We start from the raw sequence: 27430 nt of genomic DNA, 5'->3' as shown, positions 1-27430 counted from the left end.
GGACTAAATGGCCGTCATTACCATCTGCTATGGCTACTGCTGACCTGTACCCCTGACAGCCTGAGGGAAGCCTTCAGAGCCACTCACTGCTCAGACCCCTAAGAGTGCAGGGGGAGCCCTGAGACGAAATTACTGAGCAAAGGGGTAACTGTCTGAGACACCTGGACAGTGCAAGGTTCCAGCGAAAAACGGCTGGTCTCCCTCTCTGGCTGCCTCAGCTCGTGGTGCGGTACTGCAGGACATGGAGAAGCTAGCGACTCTGGTGCCTAACTGCTAATGATTGAGAGTGGGGCAGGTAGGACTCAGAACACACCTGTGGCAGATGCCCAACAATCATTTATTATTATGTTGACAACAGTTCCTTAAAAAGTTAAATCACAAATTAATCTACAGTATATAAGAAAAGAGAATTGCTGTTTTCATGGTTTCCATTTTTGTCTTCAGGCACTTCAAAAATTCAAGTACTCCTTCACTCACGTTTTGTCTTCCAGATTTTTAAGAAAGAGGAATCAGCATCCTATAATAAAATGACAGTAACATGAATTAGTCTCCCCTTGTATTTACCTCAGTTTTTTGACAACTTCTAGGAAAAATAAATCATTGTGATTCACAGTTAAGAATAAATAAATAATAAAATAAATAAAATAAATAATAAAATAAATAAATTTATTTCTGGGCAAATAAATAACAACCCAAATTCTATATCCACAGAAAAACATTTGTTAAGGGGCTAAGCATCATTATCTCCTCTCCACTGGCTAGCCTCTGCTTATGCCATTTCTTAACTGCTGAAACTTTCTCTCTGGATCAGCATATTGTGCTCATGTGCCTATGGTGACTTGCCTCAATAAATAACTGGGGCTACAGATATAATACAGCAGGTAAGACACTTGACTTCCATCCCAGGGACCTGGTTTCAAATCCCTAGCAACATATATAATCCCCTGAGCACTAGCACTCTTGAGCATTGAGGAGTAGCCACTAAGCACTGCTAGGTTTGGTCCCAGAAATAAAAGTCTTGGAGAAAAAGGATCAGTAAGGAGTAAAAAACTGAGTAAAATTAGGAGCTCTTGTTTTAGTACCTATGGTGTTTGTTTTTTTATTTTTTTAAGTGTTATTGAATCACCGTGAGGTAGTTACAAGCTTTCATGTTTGGGTTACAATCACATGATGATTGAACACCCATCCCTCCACCAATGCACATTCCCCACCACCAATATCCCAGGTATACCCTCCCTTACCCACCGTCTCCCTGCAGACAATATTCCTCATACTCTCCACTTTTGAGCATTATGGTTTGCAATGCAGATACTGAGAGGTTATCATGTTTGGTCCATTATCTACTTTCAGCACACATCTCCCATCCCAACCGGGAGATGGGTTCCTCCAGCCATCATTCTCTTAGTGATCCCTTCTCTATTCAAGCTGCCTTCTCCCTCCGCTCATGAGGCAGGTTTCCAGCTATGACACAATCTTCCTGGCCCATGTATCTACTATCCTTAGGTGTCAGCCATATGTTATGTTATTTTATACTCCACAAATGAGTGCAGTCCTTCTATGTTTGTCCCTCTCTTTCTGACTCATTTCACTTCGCATGGTACTCTCTATGTCTATCCATTTATAAGCAAAGTTCATGACATCATCTCTCCTAACAGCTGCATATTCCAATGTGTAGATGTACCAAAGTTTCTTTAACCATTCGTCTGTCCTAGGGCACTTGGATTGTTTCCAGATTTGGCTATTGTGAACAGTGCTGCAATGAACATATAGGTAGAGGTGTCATTTCTACTGTGCTTTTTTACATTCTCGGGATATATTCCTAGAAGTGTTATTGTGGGGTCATATGGAAGCTCAATTTCTAGTTTTTGAAGGACTGTCCATGTTGTTTTCCAGAAAAGTTGGACTAGTGAGCATTCCCACCAACAGTGAAAGAGTGTCCCTTTTCTCCCACATTCAACACAGCACTGGTTGCTTTTGTTCTTTTGAATGTGTGCCCGTCTTTGTGATGTGAGATGATATCTCATTGTTATCTTGATTTTCATCTCCTTGATGACTAGTGATGTGGAGCATTTTTTCATGTGCATTTTGGCCATTTGTATTTCTTTTTTGAGGAAACTTCTGTTCATTTCTTCTCACCATTTTTTGATGGGGTTGGAGGTTTTTTTTTTCTTGTACAATTCTATCAATGTCTTGTATATCCTGGATATTAATCCCTTATCAGATGGGTATTGGATAAGTATTCTTTCTCATTCTGTGGGCTCTTTCTGTATTTTGGTCACTGTTGATGGTTTTATGTAAATAATTAAGTATAGCTCAGATCTGGTACTGAAAAATGAAAAGCAGCCCAGTTTATCATTTAAAAATGACAAAGCAGTAAGATTACATAATAAGCAGTATTGTAAACATGGTAGTAGGGAGAGAAAGGCCATCATTTTTAGTAAAAGATATAAGTAAATGCTAAATTTTCTGAACAATGTTTATACTTTACAGGCAGACATTCCACAAACAAAAAAGCCTTTGTATGGATATCCCTGAATGAAAAGTATGACAATGGGACTGAAAGTAGAGCCCCTGATCCCTCCTACCATGTGAAACAATTATTTCTAGAAATTTGTCTTTCTCTCTCCAGTTAACTCTTTGATCTTTGCTATCAGCTCAGCAGCTATCTGTTTAACCCACCCTCCAAGCTATGGGTTTTAGTTTTGGTTTTGGGTTTCAGGTGTGCTTGAAGGACCAAGGGACTGTACAGTGCTGGATGGGACCTTGCACAGGCAAGGCATGCATTCTAGCTCTTTGTATGATCTCCTCAACCCTCCAAAATATGTTTTAAGAGCTTCCATATACCACTAACACACTGGTCACCAGGTGATGCCATCCTTTTGTAGATGGGGAGGCTGACTTGTAAGGAAATAACTTACCCTAGGCCATGAGTAAGTCCCGGAGAACATGGCAGTGGCTCTGATCTTCACTAGGACACTCTGGCACCATTCTCTCTCTAGCTAGTGTCCTTTCCTTCCCTGTCTTATCCGTCACTAGATGAAGTACAACCACATCCACTGGCTTATGCCCAGTTATAATCTTTGAGGAAGTATTTTAGAACCAACCCACACTGTCAAGTCCAAGCATTACGTTAACTCTTTATAAAAGAACTAGTTCAAAGCAAACTGCTCTACATTACAACTTGATAGGAAATGACTAGCCCTTCATATTTTTTTAACTCTGGACATATTAGTACAGGATTGAATTTTTATCACCGTTAAGTCTCAGCATTTTGTTTGGCTTTTTTAGCTTTTTCCTGCTAATTTACTGTTTTTACTGTTTTCAAAATCTTAGAACAAATCAAATATCTAACATTTTGTGAAGTGCTTAAGTAGTGATATCTTATGACACATTTGGTATGATCTTTATTTTTTTCTTTTTTTTAGAAGGGTTGAGGTTTGGGCCATATCCAGAGTGCTTAGAGCTTGCTTATTCTTGGCTCTGTGCTCTGTGCTCAGGAATCACTCCTGCAGAGCTTAAAGTGCTATCCTGTCTATCTGACCCCAGTATCATCATTTTTTTTATTAAAATTTTTTTAATAGTGAGACATCATGAGGTACAGTTGCAGACTTACACATTTTTGTGCTCGGATTTCAATTATACAATGATCAAACACCCATCCCTCCACCAGTGCCCATTTCCCACCACCACAGATCCCAGTATCCTTCCCACCCCCCACCCCCCCCATCCCACCCTGTCTCTGTGGCAGGTCATTCCCCTCTGTTCTCTCTCTCCTTTTGGCTGTTGTGGTTTGCAAAAGAAACATTGAGTGGCAATCATGTTTGGTCTATAGTCTACTTTCTGCATGCTTCTCCCATCCTCCCAACACCTTTATTTGCTGTCCCCCTCTTTATCTGAGCTCCCTTTTCCCCTAGTATGTGTGGTTGGCCTCCAAGTCATGGAGTAAAATTCCTGGTACTAATCTCGGCCATTCTTGGGTGTTAGTTTCCTATTTTGTTACTTTATGTTCCCCAGATGAATGCAATCTTTCTATGTCTATCCCTTTCTTTCTGAGTCATTTCGCTTAACATAATACTTTTCATGTAGTACCACTTGTATGTAAATTTCGTTACTTCGTCTTTTCTAACAGCTACATAGTACTCCATTGTGTAAATGTACCGAAGTTTCTTTAACCAGTCAGTATCATCATTTTTAAAAGAATTATCAATCTCTACTTATCTCTAAAAGGCCATAACACTGAAAGACATGCTTTAAAAACCATCCATTGAAAATTTTTTTATGTAATCATATCTGTAACTTTTTGGCTAAACTCATATTTCCTGTGCTGCTTATACACTAAACTCAATAGGGACAGTTTTTCTCAGATATAGCTCATTACAGCCCGCATAATTTCCTAAAGGATGACAGCCTGGTTCTGTAGAAGGGGCACAGATGTGTATTCTATGTGCTGGGCACATTGAGAATGATGTCAAAGGCTCATGTGTGCTTCACCAGCACAATGTGTGCTGACAGAGAGAAGCATGAGGATGAGAAGCCCCAGTCTGGGAAGAAACAGGGAGTTCAGATATCACCCTGAGGAGGTTCACACCAGTTCACTTGAAGGATGCATTGGAGTTTAGTGGCCAGAAAGAGCATTTTAGAAAAAAAATAAAGTAGAACAGCAGAAGAAAAAAATATGGTAATCTGTGATTTGATTTTACCTTGTAATAACCTTTTTCCCTCCAAGTAATAATTAGTAATAATTTATAGTGAAACAAGATACCTGCATGGTTGATAGAATACTTTTTATATTTGTTGTATCTATATCGTAAGTTTAGTATGGCGCTTTATGTGAAATTTTTAAGTTCTAGAAATTTTAAGCATCTGCTGCAATGATGATTCATATGACAATATGTATAAATCAGAGCCAGAGAGACAGGACAGCAAGTAGAGCACTTGCCCTGCACATGACCAACCACATTTGATCTCCTAAACTCCATGTGGTCCCCTGAGCACTGCCAGGAGTGATCTCTGAGCATACAGACAAGGAATCATCCATAAACACCCAAAAAACAAAGCAGAAAAAAATATAAATTGGTCTTACCACACCACTTTTAAAGTTCTGAATCCTTTTATTCCCGAGTTTCCCAGAGATCCACCTGGCCCACATTGGCATATATTGCCACAAATATGCTAACAACAAATAAGGATGATCCGAGATCCACGCTTCTTGCAAATCATTAGCCATGCTGACTAACATCAACCTCACACAACGACTGGTTGCCATCTTGAAGGACTGATCTCCAGGATTGCCTACAATCTAAGAAATCAAAAATTTATGTGAATGTTGAGTACTTCTCTGAGATAATTCACAACTTTTAAGCTTATAAAGACCCAAGTGTCTAGCTGAGTCACTGCTTTAGTAGGCCAACAAGTCCCTCAGACTTTATGAGTACTAAAAGGTATCTGAGCTATTTGTAATATTTCTCAAAGCTTCACAAAACAGAAATCATACACTCACAACATATGAGTTGTATTATGCAGGCTAAGGAAAAGATTAAGGTTATTTGCTTTTAATTAGAATTGTATCATCTAGGGGCTGGAGCGATAGCACAGCGGGTAGGGTGTTTGCCTTGCACACGGCCGACCCGAGTTCGATTCCCAGCATCCCATATGGTCCCCTGAGCACTGCCAGGGGAAATTCCTGAGTGCAGAGCCAGGAGTGACCCCTGTGCATTGCCGGGTGTGACCCAAAAAGCAAAAAAAAAAAAAGGAATTTTATCATCTAATTATGTATCATCTGCATAAAATTTAACAATAAAATAAAATGTTATCATTAGCAAAGTCCATGGTTAAGAAATAGAGGAAGAAGATGAAAGCAGTTTCTTGGTCATGAAAAATTATCAGCAACTATCAGCAACTAATCTTAACTCTCTGTAGCATTGTCAGTCCTCCCATTGTTCATCAATTTGCTCCAGTGGACACCAGTAACGTTTCCGTTGTGAGATATTTAGTTACTGTTTTTGGCCTATCAAATACACCACAGGGAGCTTGCCAGGATCTGCTGTGCAGATGGGATACTTTTGGTAGCTTGCCGGGCTCTCCAAGAGAAGCGGAGGAACCGAACCCAGGGACCGTCACGTGCAAGGCAAACGTCCTACCGGCTGTGCTATTGCTCCAGCCACTTAATTCACTACATTCTAGAAATAAGGAAACTTTTTTTGAGGACCAAACAGAGATCATTAATGGTAACCAAGTGTAGATTCTAAGTCACCTGTTTCATAAAATAGGCTGCTTATTCTACTAATGTCCACAAGTATGAGAAATTATACCTATGAACATTTACACAGACACATGTACAGATTTATCATTAGAAATATCTTAATGGAGAAGGAAAATGCCATGATCTTTTTACGGATTCTGTATGGTAAGCAATAAAGGATTCTTTGTGAGACTTTTACAATCATTTCATCGATTACTATATGTGATCAATTGCTAAAGAGAGCACAGGCTGCGGTGAGGCTACGCTAAAGTTATCTTAATTCAAAGAAGCTTTTCTATTGAAAACTCCTTCAGGATAATCACTATCTCTGCCACTATAAGTTTCATTTGTGAATGGAAAAGATTTTTTAAATATTGATGGATTACTTACATAGTGGATTACTTCTAAACAGTATCTTAGCAGTTTCTTTAGACTTGATTAAAGTGATACCAAAGCAATGTCAGCTACTCTCAACAATTTTCCTGATGCCAAGAGTTAAGTTTTACAAATTATACATAAGCAGCTCTAACACAAAAACCATTATCACCATTAACGATACAACACTAACAGTTAACCACCATACTCTATAACTAAAGCATTCAAGTTGTTCCACAACTAGAAATGTTTACCTTTGTGACTTCCCCAGCTAATGAATACTTCACAATATTTGATTGTACAGGTCCAGGGCAAATGTTTGAAACTATTATGCCTGGGTATGTAGCAAGTTCAGTTCGGAGGCCATTACAAAATCCCTAACAGGCAAAAAGAAGACAGGCAAATATACATTAGCTCATGTTTATTAGTCACATAAAATTACTTCTCTTCTACATTTTATGAAGAAATAATAGGATGTTATCAAAATATATTCTAAAATGTCTTATTCAAAAATAGGCAATGTATTTATTCAAATTCCTTTGGAGGTGGTCTAGAACAGGCACGCTCAGCAATTCCATAGAAATGGTTCACAGGTGAACACGCATCTCTAGAGAGTGGTACAGCCCCCCACCCTACTCCCAGTCTCCCCCCTCCCAAAGGAGCATGGTTTAATGCCAGGACTTTAGGATAAGACACTGCTGAACATGGTGCCAGAGGCCTCCAGGGCTGTACCCATCAATGCTCAGGACCATGTGATGCCAGGGATCTATCCCAGGTTGGGCATATGCTAGGCATGCACCCAACTTTTTCAATATTATTCTGACAAATCTAATTTCAACAAGTATATCTTTGTTGGGGTTGTGAGTGAATAAATTGATAAGGTGTGTGTGTGTGTGTGTGTGTGTGTGTGTGTGTGTGTGTGTGTGTGTACACACACATAGATTGGGCTATAGCTGTAGAAAAGGAAAAAAGACCCTCTAGACTTAAAGACACTGGCCCTAATTGGGAGTAAACATCCACCTTGCACACTTCTTTTCCTAAATTAGGAAATGTCGCTGGACAGCATCATTAGCAGCTGAGTGAACGACTGAATGCCTAAACAACTAATTCAGCCTTTGCTGTCCATTCATGCTCCAGTACCATGAAACAATTACCAGCCTTAATGCAGGTCCTAACCAACACAGAGCCAGTCTGCCTGTGAGAGTTCTTGCTGTCAGACTACAGTGCCGTGCCTCAAAGGGACAGAAAAAGGGTGTTATGAATGAAGATAACTCTTCCAGCACCATCCTCTCTGCCACTCTACAGCAAAAGAATACATCAGGCACATGAGCTCCCTGTTTTGAATCACATCTTGTATGTGACCTTTTTAGTGATAAACCAGTTCACTCTAGCTGGCTGGGAATTAGAACGGAAGGAATATACTCTTCAAAGAGGGCTTGTGAGGGTCTGAAAGATAGCACATGCCCTGCAGGTAGCAGATCCTGGTTTGATCCCCCCGCACCATATGGTGATCCAGGCATTAAGTGCAGCCCTGGAGTCGTCCCTAGCACTGGGGTGGCCTGGGCAATTCCCAGCACTGTGAGACCCAAGAGGTACTGCATCCTCAGGCCCTCACACTGTACCATTAACCTGGTGGGGTAAGAATCACCAGGCAGAGCAGAGGCTGGCTAAGCTCTGCTTCAAAGGGTTCAGCCTCCCCACCACCAAAAAAAAAAATTCCAGGTACTGGAAAAAACAGAATCTCAACTTGCCACAATGTATCAAAAGACAAAGTCCACTAAGAAAAGGGATACTTGGAGGACCATACAACTCATTGTGTTTTTTTGAAGGTCCTTTGTATCCTGTGAGACAGTTGGTGCCAAACAGATGGGGTGACTGCTATCTTGCACCTGCTCACCTGATTCTCCCAACTGCAGGAAATGACTGGTGCCCCATGACCAAATATCGGAGTGGCACTATTTAATCATTCTGCAACTGACTGCTCTTCCCAGCAGAAAGATGGTCTAAAGAGCAAATATGTCTTATCTTCACCGCTGTGATGACAATTCAGTTGTTGGATCTCATTACCCCAAAAGCAAGACATTCCACTTTAACCTTCAATAGCATGACTAACAAATTATGTTTTTCTCAATCATTCTCCTCACACTAACCTTCTGACTTAATTTGTTTCATGTTGTAACATTCCTTTATTAAGCAAACATTAAAAATTCTCATTTTGGGGTCAAGGAAATAACTCAAAGGGCTAGAGTACACACTTGCATGCAAAAGCCAGGACTTGATACCTAGAATCACATGCCCCACGCCCCACACTTAGCACACCGGAAGCAACCCCCAAACACTGAGCTGAATATAAACCCAAAACACTGTTGTATGTGGCCCAAATAAAAAGTTATTTGGAGGAACCAGAAAGACTACTCTAAGGGTTGGAGTGCATACCTTGCATACAAAGTCCTAAATTCAACCCTGGCACTGCATGGCCCCCTAGGCACCTATAGGGCATCCCTGATGCCCAACCTCCCCCACTACCAATCTAAGCAGTACAGATAGCAAGTATCAAGCACCAAATCTTCAGTCTTGCAGAGTCAAGCCAAGTATTGCCAAAAGTAGCCTCTAGGTCCCCTGAGCACTGCTTGGAGATTGTTCCCCTCCCGCAACCCCTCCAGCCAAATTTATTTTTCCTAATATTCTCATAAATTATGCAATTCAGATCATCAGTCTTCTCTTAGACACTATCCTAGAATTTTTCCCTCATGAAAACAGGGCAAATGAAGTCAAAGATAGTCTAAATGAAGTCCAGAACTAATCATACTGTGGGAAGTTTCTAACACATTAACACATTTAGTTCAGATTAAATAAACACCAGCCACAATGTCTAAGGAAAGAGAAGTTAGAGGAATGGGGAAAAGAATTCATTCCAATATGTAGAAGAAATCTTTGATTGGAGATGCATTTGCCATCAGGATAGGCCAGAAATGAGGAAAATACAAAGGATGACAAGCTGATTATACACATTTTGAGGACAAGGGTCATATCTTGTCAGAAATAGATACAATTATGGGAATACATATGATTGTTCTTAGTTAAAAAAATTAGAGAAGAAGGGCCGGATAAGTGGTTTATGGGGAAAGCTATCTTGATGAGGATCCTGTAACCACTTTTATCTCTGCTTCCTCTCTCAGAGAAGTATCTCAAAGGTTCCTCTGAGATAAATCCCTTGAGAGACTTCTGCCTATCAGTTACAAGTCCCCTTTGACAAGTCTTAACCTGGTTAGATTAGCACAGATAAGCAATATCTGTAAACGTTTGTCCTTGCTCTTTCTATGATTGTTGGTTTAAGACAATAAATATGGAATGTGGGGAAGAACCTCAGTCCCTAAACTGTGAGCCTCCTGACCCCAAGCTTTTCTCTTATGTCTTGTTTCCTTATGTCTTGTTTCCTTAATCCTCGAGGCACCCCTGTTTCAGACCTGTTCACCTGGGACCAGTCCCCAGAAATATTTTAAGCCTCAGGACCTGTGGTAGCATGCAGCAGTGTAGGTGCTCAAGACACATTAAATTTGGAAAGACTTGTGATGCTCAAGTTGTCCTTGGGTCTCTGTTCTGCTTAGTTCCAGTGACTTCTTGCAGTCATAGTGGATCCCATTATGTCTGGGTCAGTTCTAGTAGAGCTGGGTGAGAACAGCCTTACCTGAAGTGCATGTTTGCTACCACAGTATCCACTGGAGAGGGGTGCAGCTATGAACCCCAGGAGGCTGTTCACAGTAACAATCTTGCCTTGTTTCCTCTCAATCATGTGAGGCAGAACACACTTTGTCAAGGACACTGTCCCCAAGTAGTTAATCTCTATGAGCTCCTTGTACAAATCCAGGCTGGTTTCTATAACCAAAGAACGCTGAGATCTTCCACCATTGTTGACCAGAATGTCAATCTAATTAAATAAATCAGAAAAGCAGCATTTAGGGACTGATTAGTCGATGTACTGATATAACTCCTAGGTAATGTGTGCCTGTGTTGCTAACATGAAGCATAAATGAGACAGGTATTTCCAGAAGTCAGTAATAAAATCAGATAAAAACCAGAATTCACCTATGGAATTCAAGTCTGATTTTAAATAATGTTTTATGGAAAGTACCAAGTGTGCTCTTTATGCAAAATACCAAAACCAAAAGGGGCAGTTATTTTTAGTTTCTTTTGTTCCACATGGAGGAATTTATTTAGATCTGAAAAGTCCTGATCGCATGAAACCAGAGAGATTATGAGAGCCAACGAGTGGGCCTGGAGCTCACTGCATGGACCCCTTTGCCTTGAATGACAGCCCCTCAGAGCAGAGCAGCTTCTGCTGCTACCTTAAAGCAAGCCTTAGTAATTCAAAATGCTACTTACTTTACCAAACTCCTGAAGAACTGCTTTAGTAGCCGCTGCATGAGAACTTCTATCAGTCAGGTCAAGAGGCAGAACAAGTATATCTTTTGCTTTTAAATTGCCATTTTCTAAACAGAGACACTTAAACATTAGTGTGGAGGTCATACAATCATTCAATCAAGTTCTGTGCTACTTAAGTTAAACAGCTCTCCCTCCCTCAATTACCTCCCACCAAAAAAATAAAATAAAAAACAAAAAAAGAACCAACAGCCAGACTACTTGGCAGCAAACTCATTTCTGATTGGCCTTGGAGAAGAGAATATCTTCCCCAGAGGGAACCAGAGGACTGGTGACAACATATTATGAAACAAATTGCTGACAGATATGTACACCTAATCTGAATGGCTCTCTTCACCTGGAAACAGTCTACCCTTGGAACAGACAAAGGGAAATTGAGATTGTAGCACAAGTTGAAAAAAGAAAATATAGAGAGCACTTTATCAATATAGAGGATCATAAATTCGTCTTATGGTAAGCTCACAAAGTTTAGTTGCTCCTTTAGTACGTTTAAAACAAATAGGGCAGGAAGATGGCTCAAAGTGCTGGAGCACATACCTTGCATACAGAGGCCCCAGAGTTTGATTTCTAGGCCTGGCACTGCTAAGTAGAACTCTTGTGGACCCCAGTGCTGTGTGGCCCAAGCTTTAGGTCGGCACAGCGGGACCAAGTATTATTAGGTGGGAACCCCAGGCTGCCTAAGCTCTGTTTGCCACCCCTCCCCCCCCACACACACACAAAGAAAAAGAGATCAGAGGCAATAAATAAATAATATAGCTCTTTGTAGAGACATGCCCGGCATTCAAGAAATCCCAGGTTCAACCCCTTTGCATTGGTAAAGGTAAAGGTAAAGGCCCTCCCGTTGATCGTCGATTTGCTCGAGCGGGCCCAGTAACGTCTCCATTGGAGACTTTGTTGTTACTGTGTCTGGCATATCGAATACTCTCGGTAGCTTGCCGGGCTCTCCGAGAGGGGCGGAGGAATCGAACTCGGGTCGGCCATGTTGGCCGCTTGTAAGGCGAACGCCCTACCCGCTGTGCTATCGCTCCAGTCCTTTGCATTGAAAAAAAAATTATATTTTTATTGAATCACCACGAGTTATAGAGCTACCAAGTTACTCATGATAGAGTTTCAGGTGGACAATGTTCAACACCTGTTCCTTCACTAACATCCACTGCCCTCCGCCAATGTCCTCAATGTCACCAATGAGTTACCCTCCCACCCCACCCCACAGCCTGCCTAAATAGTTGGCACTATAACTCCTTTCAGCACTCCTCCAAAGTGGCCACTTTCCTCAAAAAAAAAAAAAATTTTTTTTTAAATCAGTAAGAAGCTTAAAGCCATCAAGTCACATGTCACATGGACGCTTCCTTCCAGCAGAAGCTCAGGATTTCAGGAGAGCAAATTAAAAAAATGACACAATCCTGAAATTCCCAGCCAATGAACATGTTGGACCATCTCAGCCCTTACTACTTCTGCTTATCAAAAAAACCACTGAAATATATGTAAGCCTTAAAAAGAAAAAAAAAAAACCTTTACCACTAATAAAAATAAGTACAAAAAAAATTTGAATTATCAAGAATTTATAGGTAGGGGCCAAAGTCATAGTACAGAAGGTAAAACGCCTGTCTTGCATGTAGTCAGCTAGGGTTCAATCTCTGGTGCCAGATACGGTCCTCTGAGCTAGCCAGGAGTGATCACTTGAGTGTAGGAGTAAGCCCTGAGACTGCGAGTGCAGCCCCAAAACAAAACAAAGAATTTATGGGTGAAAGAGTACACTGTGAAACATTAACATTAAAGCTATAAGAAAGCTTGCACCAATGAGCTGATAAAACAAATCATTCCCATTCCAGTTCAGAAATGTTTACATGGTTCATATCTGACAGAACAGGACTTATAAGTCTCAACAGTGGAGAAGTCACTGCCGTGAGAGGTAACCCAGTGCAAAAACACAAAAGGCCTTTCAAAGCAGTTCCCTAAAAGAGACCTTGTGGTGCTGGCAACTGTCATTTCTGGGTGGAGACGTCCCTGAGCAAAGTGAAAGATAGATTTTTAAAGAATGGTAGCCAGATGACCTCCAAAAAACATCTATTTAGAAATTTAAAGTATCTCAGTTTAGGTACTAAATGTCTTATAAAAAAAAAATAATGTTATGACTTGAGGCTACTTTCAATGTAAGCATGACTACTGTAGCACTGTAGCACTGTCCTCCCATTGTTCATCAATTTGCTCGCACAGGCCCAGTAACGTCTCCATTGTGAGACTTCTTGTTACTGTGTTTGGCATATTGAATACATCATGGGGAGCTTGCCAGGCTTTGCCGTGTGGGCGAGATACAGAAAAAAATAAAAACTGTTGCCCTATCAAAAAAATGAAAGATGTTAACTCAGCTTGCATTTTTTCAGGGGGGCTCCCAAGCGGTGCTCAGGAGACCCAGGACCCTCCAGGGACTCTCAGTCAATCCGAGGACAGGTGCTGCTCGCTCCTGTGGTGCCTTTACGTGGGAAACCGAGTAAAGCTGAGGACCTCCAAGACTGTACCTAGCAATACTCAGGGGACCTTATGGTGCTGGATATCTCTCCAGCCCCTCAAATTATAGTTTTTAAACCTAAATCCATTCCCTATGCTTAGTTTTTAAATGAAAAAAACTAACATCATCCCATATGACTTTAATATCTAACATTTTAACTAACGTTATATTCATCTATATCACATCAAACAGCAAAACTGTTATATATGGGCCAGAGAAACAGTACAGTGGATAATGTGTTTGCCTTGCAGGCAGGCAACCCCAGTTAGATCTCTGGTACCATATTTGGTCCCCCAAGCATCATCAGGAGTGACTCCTGAGCACAGAGCCAAGGGCAGCCTCTCAGTAGCACCAGGTGTAGTTGGTGTGGCCCAACACCCCCCCAATCATATACACACAGATATGTATATTTATCTCTTTATAAATATATATATGTATATCTATATATCTGTGTGTGTATATATATATATATATGTATCACTGTCACTGTCACTGTCCTCCTGTGGTTCATCAATTTGCTCAAGTGGGCCCAGTAACATTGTGAGACTTGTTACTATGTTTGGCATATCGAATGCGTCATAGGTAGCTTGCCAGGCTTTGCCGTGTGGGCGAGATAACTCTCAGTAGCTTGCCGGGCTCTCCGAGAGGGGGTATAGATATATAGAGATATATAAAATCTTTGGGCCCAAGAGATAGCTCAAAGAACTGGAATGCATGCTTGTATGCATTTTCCCTGAGATCAATGTCCAGCACTACATGTTACTCCAAGCACCACTGTGACAGCTATATATATAAAACTAATGCTTATACATAAAAAAAAAAATCTAGTCTAAAAATCTACCTGCATTGGTGGCCACTCCCTTAAGCCAAGAATCATGTCAGAACAAAAAATAAAGCAGAAGGTCCCAAGGATGTGGCTCAGTGCCTTATATGCCTGCCTTATGTAGCTGAGGCTAAGAGTTTGACACCACCATTGACATCACCCCCTCTCAGTATAATCCCCACCCAGCTCTACTGGGGTAATCCCTAGAAGGGCACAAGTGCAGTCAAATGTGCCCTTTGCACTGCAGTGATCATCACAACAAAGGGAAAGAAAGGGAGGCTGGAAATAATAAAGTAAATAGATGGCAGAAAAATACCAGGGCAGTTAATTTTGAAATGACAAAATAAAGAATTTTGGATCAAAGTACTGCAGCATTTGGAACCAGAAATGTGCTCCTAAGGAAAATCCCCTTACCCCAAAAATTCCCAAAGCTGAGATTCTGACTTATTTCTAGGAAGTGTTACTCAACATTTTAGATGTACTTACCAAGGCATTTACTTTTCACCCTTTCTAGCTCATCAGCTCTTCTGGCTGACAGCACAAGGGAAACACTTAGCTTAGACAGCTGATAAGCCAGCTCCTCACCAATCCCACTCGACGCTCCAGTCACCCACACCACCATATCGGTCAGCTCCCATTCTGTTGAGAAGGAATGGAGAGAAAAGAAGCCATGAATTAGACCCCTCAGTCAAAGATTACAGGGAAAAGAGTTTTAAGCAATACCAGTAAATATAAAGACAGTGTGAAGGGCTTAAAAAAATTAAATATCTAGCTTAACACTTCGATCATGGTGACAGTCTCAGAGATGAATGCTTTGATCTCCACACTCATTGAGTTGTATACATGAGGTATGTATTTTTATAGAACAAACCTCAATAAGGAAATTTAAAGTCTATTTTTATTTATTTATTTATTTATTTATTGCATTTTTGGTCATACCCAGCAATGCACAGGAGTTACTCCTGGTTCATACACTCAGAAATCACTCCTGGCAGTGCTCAGGGGACCATATGGGATGCTGGGAATCGAACCTGGGTTGGTCGTGTGCAAGGCAAACACCCTACCTGCTGTGCTATTGCTCCAGCCCCAAAGTCTCTTTTTAGATAAAAAGAAAATCCCTATTTTTTGTATTCCAGTACCCACATGAATTTTCCATATTTTATTTCCAGGTAAGCTTCATAACTCACTGATCTCACCCCATAGATCTATATTATTGCAGAAGGGGTGCAGTTTGGGTCACACTCATCAATGCTCAAGGAGTCACTCCCGGCGGTGCCCACTATGGTCAGCCACATGCAAACCAAGTGTTTTAGCCTGTGTACTATCTCTCTATGTTCCTTTATCCATTGGGGCTGTTTATGTTTGTACCTGAAGAAGAAAAGAAAGGCTAAGTCAACAGAATCTGGATTCACACTTTTTCTCACTTTCCAGATCCATAAAATTAGGGATTCAGTTAAGATCATCAATAAAATTCTCACTTGGTTTCAATATTTTCTTTCTAATTTCTTGTAAGCTCTCTTGCAAGGTGATTGACGATGATCTGAATATACCATCATCGTCATATTGATGATGAATTTGAGTGTACCAAATTCTACTCTATGGCATGATGGAATTCTCCTTAACTTTAAAGTCACATTTTCCCCATTTGTTAATCACATCTAATGTCTTTCAGCTAGAGGCTGTTGTGTAAAAATGTTCCCTGATTGCATGAGCTGTCCTCTAAAGAGGTTCCGTAATTCACCCAAGATAAAGTGCATGTGACAGAGAAATGGCATAGTGTACTGATTATCCATTACGTTCTTGCTAAAGACTGTAAAGATATCACTTTGCTAAAGCAACAACAGATAATTTATTCTCATTTTGTCTAAAAAGAAACTCTGAATTTGTACAGTCACTGGTCCAACATTCCAGTGTCTTATTTTCTAAAGTAATTGTTATTTATGAAAAATAACAAACAACATATCCCTTCATAAACACATTTCTGAATTTACATCAAAAAATTACAGCTAGGAAACCAGCTTACTGTTTAAGCCAAAAAATACATAAATCTTAAGGGCCAGAGCAATAGTACAGCAGTATGATGACGTTTGCCTTTCATGCAGCCAACCTGGGTTCAATCCCTAACATCCTCTATGGTCCCCTGAGCACCACCAAGAGTAATTCCTGAGTGCAGAGCCAGGACTAAGCCCTGAGTATCACCAGGTGTGACCCAAAAAGCAAAAATGAATAAATATATAAACATAACCTGTTGGCGTAATAGGGTGAGCTTTGGAGACTAGAGACCTCCAGGACCCAAATCCTGCTCCCAGTACTCAGACTCTTGAGTGAGAATTCGTGCCTCAATTTTTTAAAACTGAAAATAAGGTCTGTAATAAAATGCCTATCACAAAATGGTTACAAGAAATTAGTTAAAATACGTGAAGGACTCAGAGCATCTACTTAGCACTTAATAAAATGTCAACTAAAGGGGGTATGGTGCTGCCAGCAGGTCAATCTGTACCTGTGAGGCGAATGCATCAGCAGCCTGATGGCACCTTCAGACTTCCAGATACCCCAAAATTGCTGCTATGCTTTTGGTCAGACCCCAACAACATGGGGCCAAGTTTACCAAGAAAATAAACGGCCAAAAGTTAGGTATGTGGGAGACACACCCACAAACCACCTCCAGCTCAGCTATATAATTGGACGCAAAGCCTCTCTGGTTCCTATCAAACTGCTTAACAGCCATGATCTCAGAGACTCAGAAACAAATCTCAGAACCCAGCGGCTTTTGGCAGAAACGCATCTGGTGCACGCAGTAGGTTACCGGCACCGGGCCACCCCAGATGGGAATAGGTTTCATGCCTTCATTCCCCCTGGCGGCTCAGTGGCCACCATCCTCCAGAGGCCACGGGACAGTCAGGTTCGGACCCGCAGTGATGAGACACGTGGGGCCTCACGGGATGGGGGTGGAGCCAGATCTTTCCTCCCTGCCCCAATGAGACCCTGAGTTGCTGCCCAGGAACGGCCTCTCTGGCTCCTGATCAAGCTGCTTAATGGCCATGATCCAAGAGACTCAGAATCAAATCTCGGAACCCAGCAGCTTTTGGCAGAAATTCGTCCAGAATTAGTAGTTAAAATTTCGGAATTCCAAAATCACTAGTAGTAGCCACATAACGTCATATGTTATTCATAATCAGCAATAGAAAACAAATTCTCTAGTGTTGCCTTTTCAGCAGATCTGAGTGTTGGGGTAAAATCCCAAATAATAATGATGGGTCTATGGTTGAAATGTAAAAACAGGGCTGGAGCGATAGCACAGCGGTAGGGCGTTTGCCTTGCACGCAGCCAACATGGCCGACCGGAGTTTGATTCCTCTGCCCCTCTCAGAGAGCCCGGCAAGCTACCGAGAGTATCTCGCCCGCACGGCAGAGCCTGGCAAGCTCCCCGTGACGTATTCGATATGCCAAACACAGTAACAACAAAGTCTCCAATGGAGACGTTACTAGGCCTGCTCGAGCAAATCGATGAACCACGGGAGGGCCTTTACCTTTACCTTTACCTTTATGGTCAAAATATTGAATACAGTCAAAGAGAGAGAGAGAAATGTGGAAATCATCTGCCCCACAGGTAGGGGATTGGGTGGTATACTGGGGTTTTTGGTGGTGGAAAATGGGCACTGTTGAAGGGACAGGTGTTTCATTCTTGTTTGACTGAGACTTAAACCCAAAAGCTTTGTAACTGCTCTAATGGTGATTCAATAAATAATTTATAAAAAATTTAAAAAGCCAACTAAAATCATTATTTAAAAATTTTTGACAAGGGAGCTTACGGCAGCGAAACACAGAATATTCACTCAATAACTTGTGTGCTTTAATAGCTCTACCCAGGAGCAAGGGGATTGCTAGCTGTAGTAGCTAAACATTTTTTCATTATTTCCAGTATGTTCAAATACATAACTTTATTGATGACTTCACAAAAAGAACCTTATAAAGCAGAAATTATCTCTATTTTTTTTAAAAAAAAAAAAAAGGACATGGAGGTTGAAGACACAGTACACTGGGTAGGTCACTTGCCTTGTATATGGACAACCACTGTTTAATAGTCCCCCAAAAACCTCCAGAAATGACCCCTCAAGCACAGAGTCAGGACTAGCCCTGGGCACAGCTGGATATAGCCCAAAAAGCAAACAAAAAAATGCTGGCACATTCTCTGCTGCCCATATCACAACTTGCAATGTGCTCACTCTCGATCTCGCTCTCAATATCTATCTCTCTCAAAAAAGGGGGGGTGGGAAATAGATATGGATTTACAGAGTGTAATTTGCCCCCCAGACTGTCTCACTGCTCACTGTTGTGTCTTCAGAGGCCAGCACCCATGGTAATAAAGAAAGGATTCCTTAGTTAAATAAACACCCAGGAGCCTGCAGCAAGTTGGGCCAAACTCTGACCACTCACATATGATGCCTTTATATAATATTTAATTCACTGTCACTGTCCTCCCATTGTTCATCGATTTGCCTGAGTGGGCCCAGTAACGTCTCCATCGTGAGACTTTGTTGTTACTGTGTGTGGCATATCGAATACATCACGGGTAGCTTGCCAGGCTCTGCCGTGCGGGCGAGATACTCTCGGTAGCTTGCCGGGCTCTCCGAGATGGGCGGAGGAATCGGCCGTGTGACATCTTATTTCATTCATTCATTCATTCATCATCCTGTTATTCATCGATTGCCTCGAGCAGGCCCCAGTAACATCTCTTTCATCCTAGCCCTGAGATTATATTCAAGGCTCTTTAGGAGAATGAGACCTATCATTGTTACTGGTATTTGGCATATTTGGTACACCACGGGGAGTTTGCCAGACTCTGCCCTGTGGGCAGGCTACATTCGATAGCCTGCAAGTTTGTCCAAAGTAGGAATGAGCTAATAAGATGTCATAAAAAGATGTCCTGATAAGATGTCGCGCAGCCGCAAATGTGGCCGCGTGGTTCCAGGAGCTGGATTTTATAGTCTCTGAGTCTTGGCCGCTGATGGGATTACACGGCGCCAGGGGGCCAGGTGGTGTGTGTGATCCCCGCCTACTGGAATTTGGAGGATCTGGGTGGAGGATGCTCAACTCCAATCCGAGTAGGCTTGGAGATCTCGGCCCCGGAACCCACATGGCTTTGTCCCTCTGCCAGTACCTTCATGTGTGCGGAGAGTGGTCTCGGCATGGTGGTGGCTGGTCCTGGAGGTCTTCCGCTGCCGGAGCCCTGGTCGGGGCGGGGAGGAAAGCTCAACCCGCTCCCCTCCAAGGGACCCCGGCGAGGAACAGCCAGGCGCAGGGGCAGGAGACATCTTATTATGACATCTCATTCCTACTTTGACAAATTGGCAGGCTACCGAATGTAGCCTGCCCACACGGCAGAGTCTGGCAAACTCCCCGTGGCGTACCCAATATGCCAAATACCAGTAACAATGATGGGTCTCATTCTCCTAAAGAGCCTTGAATATAATCTCAGGGCTAGGATGAAGGAGACGTTACTGGGGCCTGCTCGAGGCAATCAATGAATAACAGGATGATCTGTGATCTGTGATTTGTGACTGGGATATGAGGTACTTTTAAAGAAGGCATGATTGAGCCTATCTGGAGGATTTTAGTCAGGCATGCAGGAAGAACATACAAGTGACTACAGACCACTCACTGATCAAATGTCTTGAATTCTCAGATTCTAGGATGGAGACAGCTCACCTGGAATTATTAATGATCACAGAATGAAAATTTGGGGGTTTTTTGCTTTGTTTTGGGGCCACACCAGCAGTGTTTCAGGAATACTCCTGGCTAAAGGATTGGGGGGAAATGTTCCCAGCACTACTCAGGGGATCATACAAGCATATTACTTGACCATAAGAAAAGATAAAAATGATGAAGTCATGAAATTTGCTGCTATGTGGAGAGACCTGGAGAGTATCGTGCTGAGTTAGTCTGAGGGAGAGAGACCAACACAGAATGAGCCCCCTCATGTGTAGGACATAAACATAATGGTGGAATAATGAATGCCCAAAACAAAGAACATGAGAACTGGTCTTCAGTAGGAAACATGCCACTGGAGAGGGCTGGGGAACAGGTCAGGGAGGGGCAATGTCTATGGTGGAGGGAAGCATTCAATTGGGAGGAGGAAATGGTGCTGTAAGGTTCATACATGTTATATATGAACCCTATCAGCAACAGTATTGTAAACCACAGTGCAAAAGCATACTGGGAGGAAATGAAGCACCTCTCATAGAAGCAGACTGGTAGAGGGAAGTGGACACTGGTGAAGGGATCAGTGTTGAAACATTGTATGCCTGAAGCCCAATCATGAATAATTTTGTAATTTCACAGTGAATAAATTATAAAAGGGGTACCTTGCAATACCAAGGATCAAACCTGGGCCCTCCTGCCTGCAAAGCATCCCCTCCAACCCTTTGAGCTGTTGCCCCAATAATGTTTGCTTAATTTCAAGCAAACATTATTTAAAGTCAAGGATGAAGCTCCCAAATTCTTAAACATTTTAATTTACCACCAATTTTCGTTGACCACTTCATACAGAATCTGACATACATAATCACCTCCCCTGAAGAGAAGAATCTCTGAAAGTAGATTCTCAGAACTGAAAGGAAACTTATCACCCACCCACCTAGTCTGAAGCTATTGACTAGTCTTTGTCCAACACCCTTACAAGATCAGACAAGTTAGTGATCCCAAAGCCCCTGCTCCTTTTTCTTTTTTTTTTTTTTTCACCAAGTCCAGTCACTCAAGGGTTCCGGAATTCTTTCCCCCCACTGATGTAAAATGCTTTCAACTAGTACAAGCAGCAGTTCATCTGTTGTATTGGAAAGAATAAATCAAGCCTTCCATGCACATGACAAGCCTTCATGTATTTGCAGACAGCTGTTATGTCTTAAGTCCTCTCATCTCTTGCTTCTCTACAGCTAAATAAACACCTCCAAATTCTGCTACCTTCCCTCATATGACATGGCATCAAGTTTCCTAGCTCTTCTGTTCATACTCCTTGACACAGTCTCTGGTCAGCCAAAGTTCATATTGAAAACAGCTGGCAGAGCAGGACACAGGATTCCCTTGGTGGGGAAGTCTGGTCATTTCAGAGCCAGATGAGATGACTAAATCATGTGTCCTGCTAGGGTCTGAGAGAGCCCATATGCGGCTGCTGGGTCACTATTCTATAGTCCCTAGTGCTCAGCACATACAAGTAGATATTCAGAAGGCTCCCTATTGTTGTTTGTGGTCTATTGCTTCAGCTCCCACATGTCTCCTAGGCTTGCCTAATCTCTGGCGTCACTTAACAGTTAACTCATATTGAAGCAGAATGTCACCAAAATCCCTGCGTTTTCTTCACAAGTGCTACTATTGCAACTTTTTAAATTTCTGCTTTGTTCCATGGCTATTCTAAACCAAGTGCAACACCTAAAATTAAACACCCTTCAATTTCATATGAGATGTATTCCTGGGAGCACAGAGTTTCTCTAGAAAGACATATAAGACGAAAAAGGTGGCTAATTAAGGAGGGATTCCTATTAAGTGTGATTGGGGAGCTTTATTTCTCAGCATATATATGTATAAGATTCTGCACTGCCCAGATGAGCTTTGGAAGAACAAAAGCATTGTACCAGCTAAGAATTCTTTAGTCCAAGATTTCTTTTCCCAAGGAACTGTCACTCCTTTGAAATCAATATTGCTCCTATTTCTTTTTTGGCTCTGTTTTGAAAGCACACTCTATCTTTTGAGCACTGGCTGTCCTTTCAAGCAAATTTCATATGCTTTGAGCCATTTTCCATATCGGAAAAGCGGTCTAGGAAAAATCCCGCTCCCCCAGCCCTTATGGTTATTTATGTGCACATCTCGCTTCTGGCGGGTCATATATACAATGTCTCTGAACATTAGCTTCCCTCTTTGGAAAATGTGACTAAGAATGCCTACTACTTAAGAGTCACCGTCAAAGTGCTGGTCGTGTGAGTAAAGGACCCAGTGCCCTGCGCAGAACACACAAGTGTTTACCAAAGGCGCAACAATTATCAAGCAGAATACTGATTTAAAAAAAAAAAAAAAAGTCGACACTGGCCCCATAGGATGTTAATGCTCCAGACAAAATGTCAATCCCTCTCTTCCTGGTATTACATGTTATGCCAACGAATAGTGACTTTAATCTCCAACTTGATTGCAAAACTCCACCGAAGTGAGAGGTGGAGGACAACTTCAGGAAATGGAAAAATCGCAAGCAAAATCCAGCCAGCCAGCCGGGACGCCCACTCTTTGAGTTTTTCAAAGTCCTGGCGTCCGACACTACATCCGAATGCCCGGGGTGGGGGTGCCCGCTAGATGCACAACGCGCCCCCTCCGCGGACAATCGGGCAAGCCCGTAGTCACCCCCGAAAGAAGACAAAAGAGCCAGAATCGCCTCCGAGTGCCTGGGGCCTCTTCCTCCCAGTACCCGCAGTGTCCCGCCGGCCGGAAGCCGCACACCCCGGGGAGGGACGCAGTCAAGAGCCCGGCGCCCCGAGGAAGCGCGGCGGCAACGGCGGCGGCGGCTCCTCCTCACCTGGGCGTCGCCCCTGCCACTCAGCCCACAACAGGGTCAAGTCGCCGTCGGCACGCACGAAGCGCAGCAGCAGCACCGCGAGCGCAAGCAGCGCGCCCAGCCCCAGCAGCGTGAAGAGCAGGTCCCAGGTCATCGCGGCCGCGCGCCCCACGCCAGCAGAGAACTGCGGCCGCCGCCGCCGCCGCCGCCGCCGACTCCTGGTACCGCAGGGACCTCACTCGCCTCCAGGCTCCGCCCAGGAGGAGGAGCAATCCGGACACGCCCATCGCATCACCCGGCGGGGCGCGGTCCACCCGGCTCGGGGGCTACTGAGAGTAGCGAGCCTCTCTGCCAGCGGCCCAGGGCTGCAATTGCGGCTATCCTTTGCTCACCCTGCGTGAGAGCCTGATGAAAGGCCGCCGACACACGTGGATGCCCTCGTTACTTGGCGATGCCCCTAACCGTCCAGTGGCCACAGGATCTGTGACAGCGATTCTGTAAGTGTTGTTTTGAAGGCAAATGATCCTAAAAAGTTCTAGTTGTGTCCATCAGGGCTCAAACTTTCCAGCGGATGAGCAGGAGCCTGGTCTGATCCTCCTCTTTTTAGTTTAACTAGATGCACTCCCAAATCAGTAGATTAATTTTCACACACACACACACACACACACACACACACACACACACACACCCTACCCCCACCGAATTATAATACATTCGCTGAGTTGCCCACCCCTCCCACACACACACATCCCACCTCCATCTCCAGTGTCAGCACTTTGGAAAGCACGTTTTGCTGTTCAAGAAAGGGTCGTTTCTGCTGCTGTTGTTCACTTGACTTGGGAGCACGAATGAGACTCTGGGTGAAATATTTCCTAATTTGTGCCTACAAAGAATATTAGGGCCTTTAAATGAGAAAATATCAGTGAAGGGCACAATGGCTACTATATAGTAATCGTTATTACCTGCAAATAATATATATTTGTTATTATCTTGATCATTCTTATGCTCCAACCTGAAAGACAGCTTGTTTATATACATCTATAATCAGCCCCTCTAGTGTCCCCTGGCAGGTGAAAGCAGTCAGAATACTTACATTTGGGGACCAGAGATAGCTCAGTGGCAGAGGTCTGCCTTACAAGTGTGGGGCCTGAGTTGGACCCAGAACCACCCTACATGAGCCAAGAAATACTGTTTTGAAATTCTCAATGCCCCCGAGACTACTTCTCTGGCACAGCACCACTAAGTGTGTGAGTAAGCACCACAAGTAAATGTGTACATACTCTCCATTCATCATCACAAGAATAACAAAAAATGCTCAAGTTATAATGAATCTAAAACTGTTATGATGTGGTTCTGGATTTCTAGAGAAAAACTAATTTCTGATGTTAATTGTTTGCCCAATTACAACTTGCAAAATCACAGTGCTCAAGAGTTGCCTTCATTTAATTGGCACCTTTGCATTATAAATTTTATTTTCCTTATAATAAAATGACTTTAACAGTAAGGAGTTCTGAGCTGGGAAAGTTCTTAAACTCAATAGTAGGATGCAAGCCTGGCATGTTTGAGACCCTTAGTCTCTCTCTCTCTCTCTCTCTCTCGCTCTCTTGCTCTCACTCTCGCTCTCTCTCGCTCTCTCACTCTCTCTCACACATACACTCACACACACAAAATCATTTCTGTGGCCTAAGAATAAGCCATGAGGATATTGCTAACTCTTCCAAGAATGTATTGTGATATGTGTGTATAGATATATTGGAAGGGGTATATATACAATATATATTATATGTGGATATATATATAAACCCTCAAAAATTAATTCTAGGGGGCCAAAGAAAGTACAGGATCAAAGGTATTTGTTTTGAATATGGCTGACCCCGGCACTCTATATGATCCCAAGTACCTCTAGAAGTGATCCCTAAGCACAAAACCAGGAGTAAGCCCCAAGCACCACCAGGCATGGCCCCCAAACACCCCCACCCCCCAAAACAATATAAATTCTGTAGCACTGCGCTGTCATCTCATTGTTTATCAATTTGCTCACTCCATTGTGAAACTTGTTATTGTTTTTGGCATTTCAAATACACCATGGGTAGCTTACTAGGCTCTGCTGTGTGGGCAGGATACTTTCAGTGGCTTGCCAGGCTCTCTGAGAGGGCGGGGCGCGGTCCACCCGGCTCAGCCATGTGCAAGGCAAATGCCCTGCCTGCTGTGCTATTGCTCCAGCAAGAGTATACAGTTTTTAATTGTTAGAGAAACTGAGATTCATATGTTGGTGCCCCTGTTGCACTGGGTTCCACATTCACTGCTTTTACCCCAAGACAGAGCAGAGTAGTGGTAGGTGGGCATTAACAGAGTAGTGGTAGATCTGACGGGTTCAGAAACCAGAGCCGCCAAGACTTCCCAGTGCATGTGACAAGTGGTGAATTATGTTCAGTAACAGCAATCAGAGAAGCATGTCCAGAGAAAACAAATCTAAGACTACAGATCTTTCAGTGAGTTGTTCTGAACATTAAAGATAATGGAATCAATATCAACAATCCATAGGAAATGAAGTGAATAGAGGCTAGGGATGTGGCTCAGCCATAGGGGTAAGCCCGGAGTGTGACCCAAAATCTAAGAGTCAAATATCTAGGTAACTTGGAGCCAGTGAGTCACTTGCCTTGCACATAGCTGACCTGGCTTATATCTCTGGCACCCCATATGGTCCCTCAAGCCCTACTAGGAGTGATCTTTTAGCATAGAGCCAGGAATAAGCCCTGGGAACTGCCAGGTATGGCTCCCTCCTGCGTGTGTGCATATGTGTGTGCGTGTGTGAGTGTGAATTAAAACTAGGTAACAGGGCTAGAGAGAGAGCTGAAAGGTCCAAGCATATGGGGTTCCCACTTTCCATTTCTTATACCTCATCATCTGCTGAACACCTCTCAATGTGTCCCACAAATCAACCACCCAGAAACTCCGAGGTCACAGGCTTTAAATATTATGTGTTTGTAGGCATCTGGAGTGATAGTTCAGCAGATAGGACATTTGCTTTGCATACGGTCAACTTGGGTTTGATCCCTGGAATCCCATATGGTCCACCAAGCCCCTTCAGGAATAATCCCTAAGTGCAGAGTCAAGAGTAAGCTCTCAGTACCGCTGGGTGTGGCTATCCTACTGCCACTGCCAAATATATTCTAGTTGTTCTTGCAGAATATGCATTAAGACTAACTAATTCTTCAAAAGAGACAATTGATAAGTATCAGTAAGATTTGAACTTATAAACTGTAAAAAAAAGAAAACACAAAGACTTCAAGGCATTCACGTTTTGTGGGGAGGGGGCGGGCATTGTTGGTGTTTGATATTTGGCATGGAGCCCAGGACCTCACACATACGAAACCTGCGTGAAGCCTACAGCTAAGCCACATATAAGTCTAGTCGTCAGTTTTGAAGCTGTGTGTTCTCCTTTTTGGTTTTTGTGGCCAAACTTAGCAGTGATGCAAGGGTAGGGGCAGGGAGCCTACTTCTGATTTGGTACTTGGAGGTCACTTCCAGTGGTGAGAAGGGGACCGTGTGGTACTGGGGACAAAACCAATCCTGCCAAGTGCAAAACATGTCCTCAGTCCTCTGAGTTATCTTGCCAGCTCTCAGCACAATTTTCATAAGAAAATTCCTGTTCACATCTGGTTTGGATAACTTGGGTTTTTGGTGTGCAAAAGAGAAAAGAAAAAGTCCATTTATTGAAATGAGTCAGAAAACTTGAGGGAGGGAATCATGATTTCTGTCTGGGACATTTTAGATTTTTGGCTAAGTATTAGACATCTGGTGAGGTTATGAGTTTGGAACTCAGAGATGTCATTGCCAGAATCCCATCTTTGAGAGCTACTGTGGTAAGGAATTGGTACAGAAGGATTGATACAGCTAGGACTGGTAATAAGGGAGAAGTGGGGCAGTCCTAGGATGTTCCAACTCCAAAGGGTAACCCAAATTAAAATTACAACAAAATTGTAATTATGGTGATCTATTTAAAATAAAAATTTAAAAAGCAATGTCTCAGGGAGGTCTCTTGGTGGCAAGTGACAAAAATTTAATTCAAACTAATTGAATCTAAAAGAAAAAATATGGCCATGGATGTGCCTCAGCAGTAGAAGACTTGCCTTCCTTGTAGTGTGGTCTTGAGTTTGATCGCTGACACCACAGAGGGAAAAGCATTGGACCCAAGGGTATGACTCAGTGGTAGAGTGGTGGTCTTGCATGCATGAAGCCACAGTTCAGTCCCTGGTAATACAAAAGCCACCCAAAAAAAAAAAAAACAAAATGTATGACCCCCCGCAACTACTCACCACTAACACAACAAAATTACAAAAGTAGAAAAAGTTCATTGTAACCAATAAATGATGAAAGCAGAAAAGACATGAAGAATGTAGATGACTCTACATTAACTTTTCATAAGCCTCAGATAGTTCAGAGAATGGTGTTTTATTCTTTCCTCATGTAAACATTCATAAATATTGCAATCAACCATATTTTG

General features: G+C 42.6%; 1 protein-coding gene across 1 annotated transcript; it reads right to left on the bottom strand.

Moving 5' to 3' along the window:
* Nucleotides 1-316: 316 nt before the first annotated feature.
* On the bottom strand, nucleotides 317-23137 carry DHRS7 (dehydrogenase/reductase 7). The gene is made up of 7 exons (XM_056134052.1): nucleotides 22945-23137; nucleotides 14875-15027; nucleotides 11000-11106; nucleotides 10305-10544; nucleotides 6871-6993; nucleotides 5084-5299; nucleotides 317-517 (listed from the first exon to the last, which is right to left on the bottom strand). Exons 1-7 carry the CDS (start codon nucleotides 23075-23077, stop codon nucleotides 470-472), a joined length of 1020 nt encoding a protein of 339 aa, XP_055990027.1. The 5' UTR covers nucleotides 23078-23137; the 3' UTR covers nucleotides 317-469.
* Nucleotides 23138-27430: the final 4293 nt, after the last annotated feature.

Source organism: Sorex fumeus, unplaced genomic scaffold, assembly GCF_029834395.1.
Source record: "Sorex fumeus unplaced genomic scaffold, SorFum_2.1 ptg000098l, whole genome shotgun sequence".
Taxonomy (NCBI): Eukaryota; Metazoa; Chordata; class Mammalia; order Eulipotyphla; family Soricidae; genus Sorex; species Sorex fumeus.
This window is presented reverse-complemented; position numbering and strand designations above follow the sequence as displayed.

Coding starts and splice junctions, on each gene's coding strand:
- DHRS7 (XM_056134052.1), bottom strand. CDS start 23,077: ATGACCTGGGACCTGCTCTTCACGCTGCTGGGGCTGGGCGCGCTGCTT. Junction 6,994..10,304: donor GTAGCAAACATGCACTTCAG/GTAAGGCTGTTC, acceptor TTTGCCTGTTAG/GGATTTTGTAATGGCCTCCG. Junction 518..5,083: donor AGAACTTTAAAAGTGGTGTG/GTAAGACCAATT, acceptor ATTTTATTATAG/GATGCTGATTCCTCTTTCTT.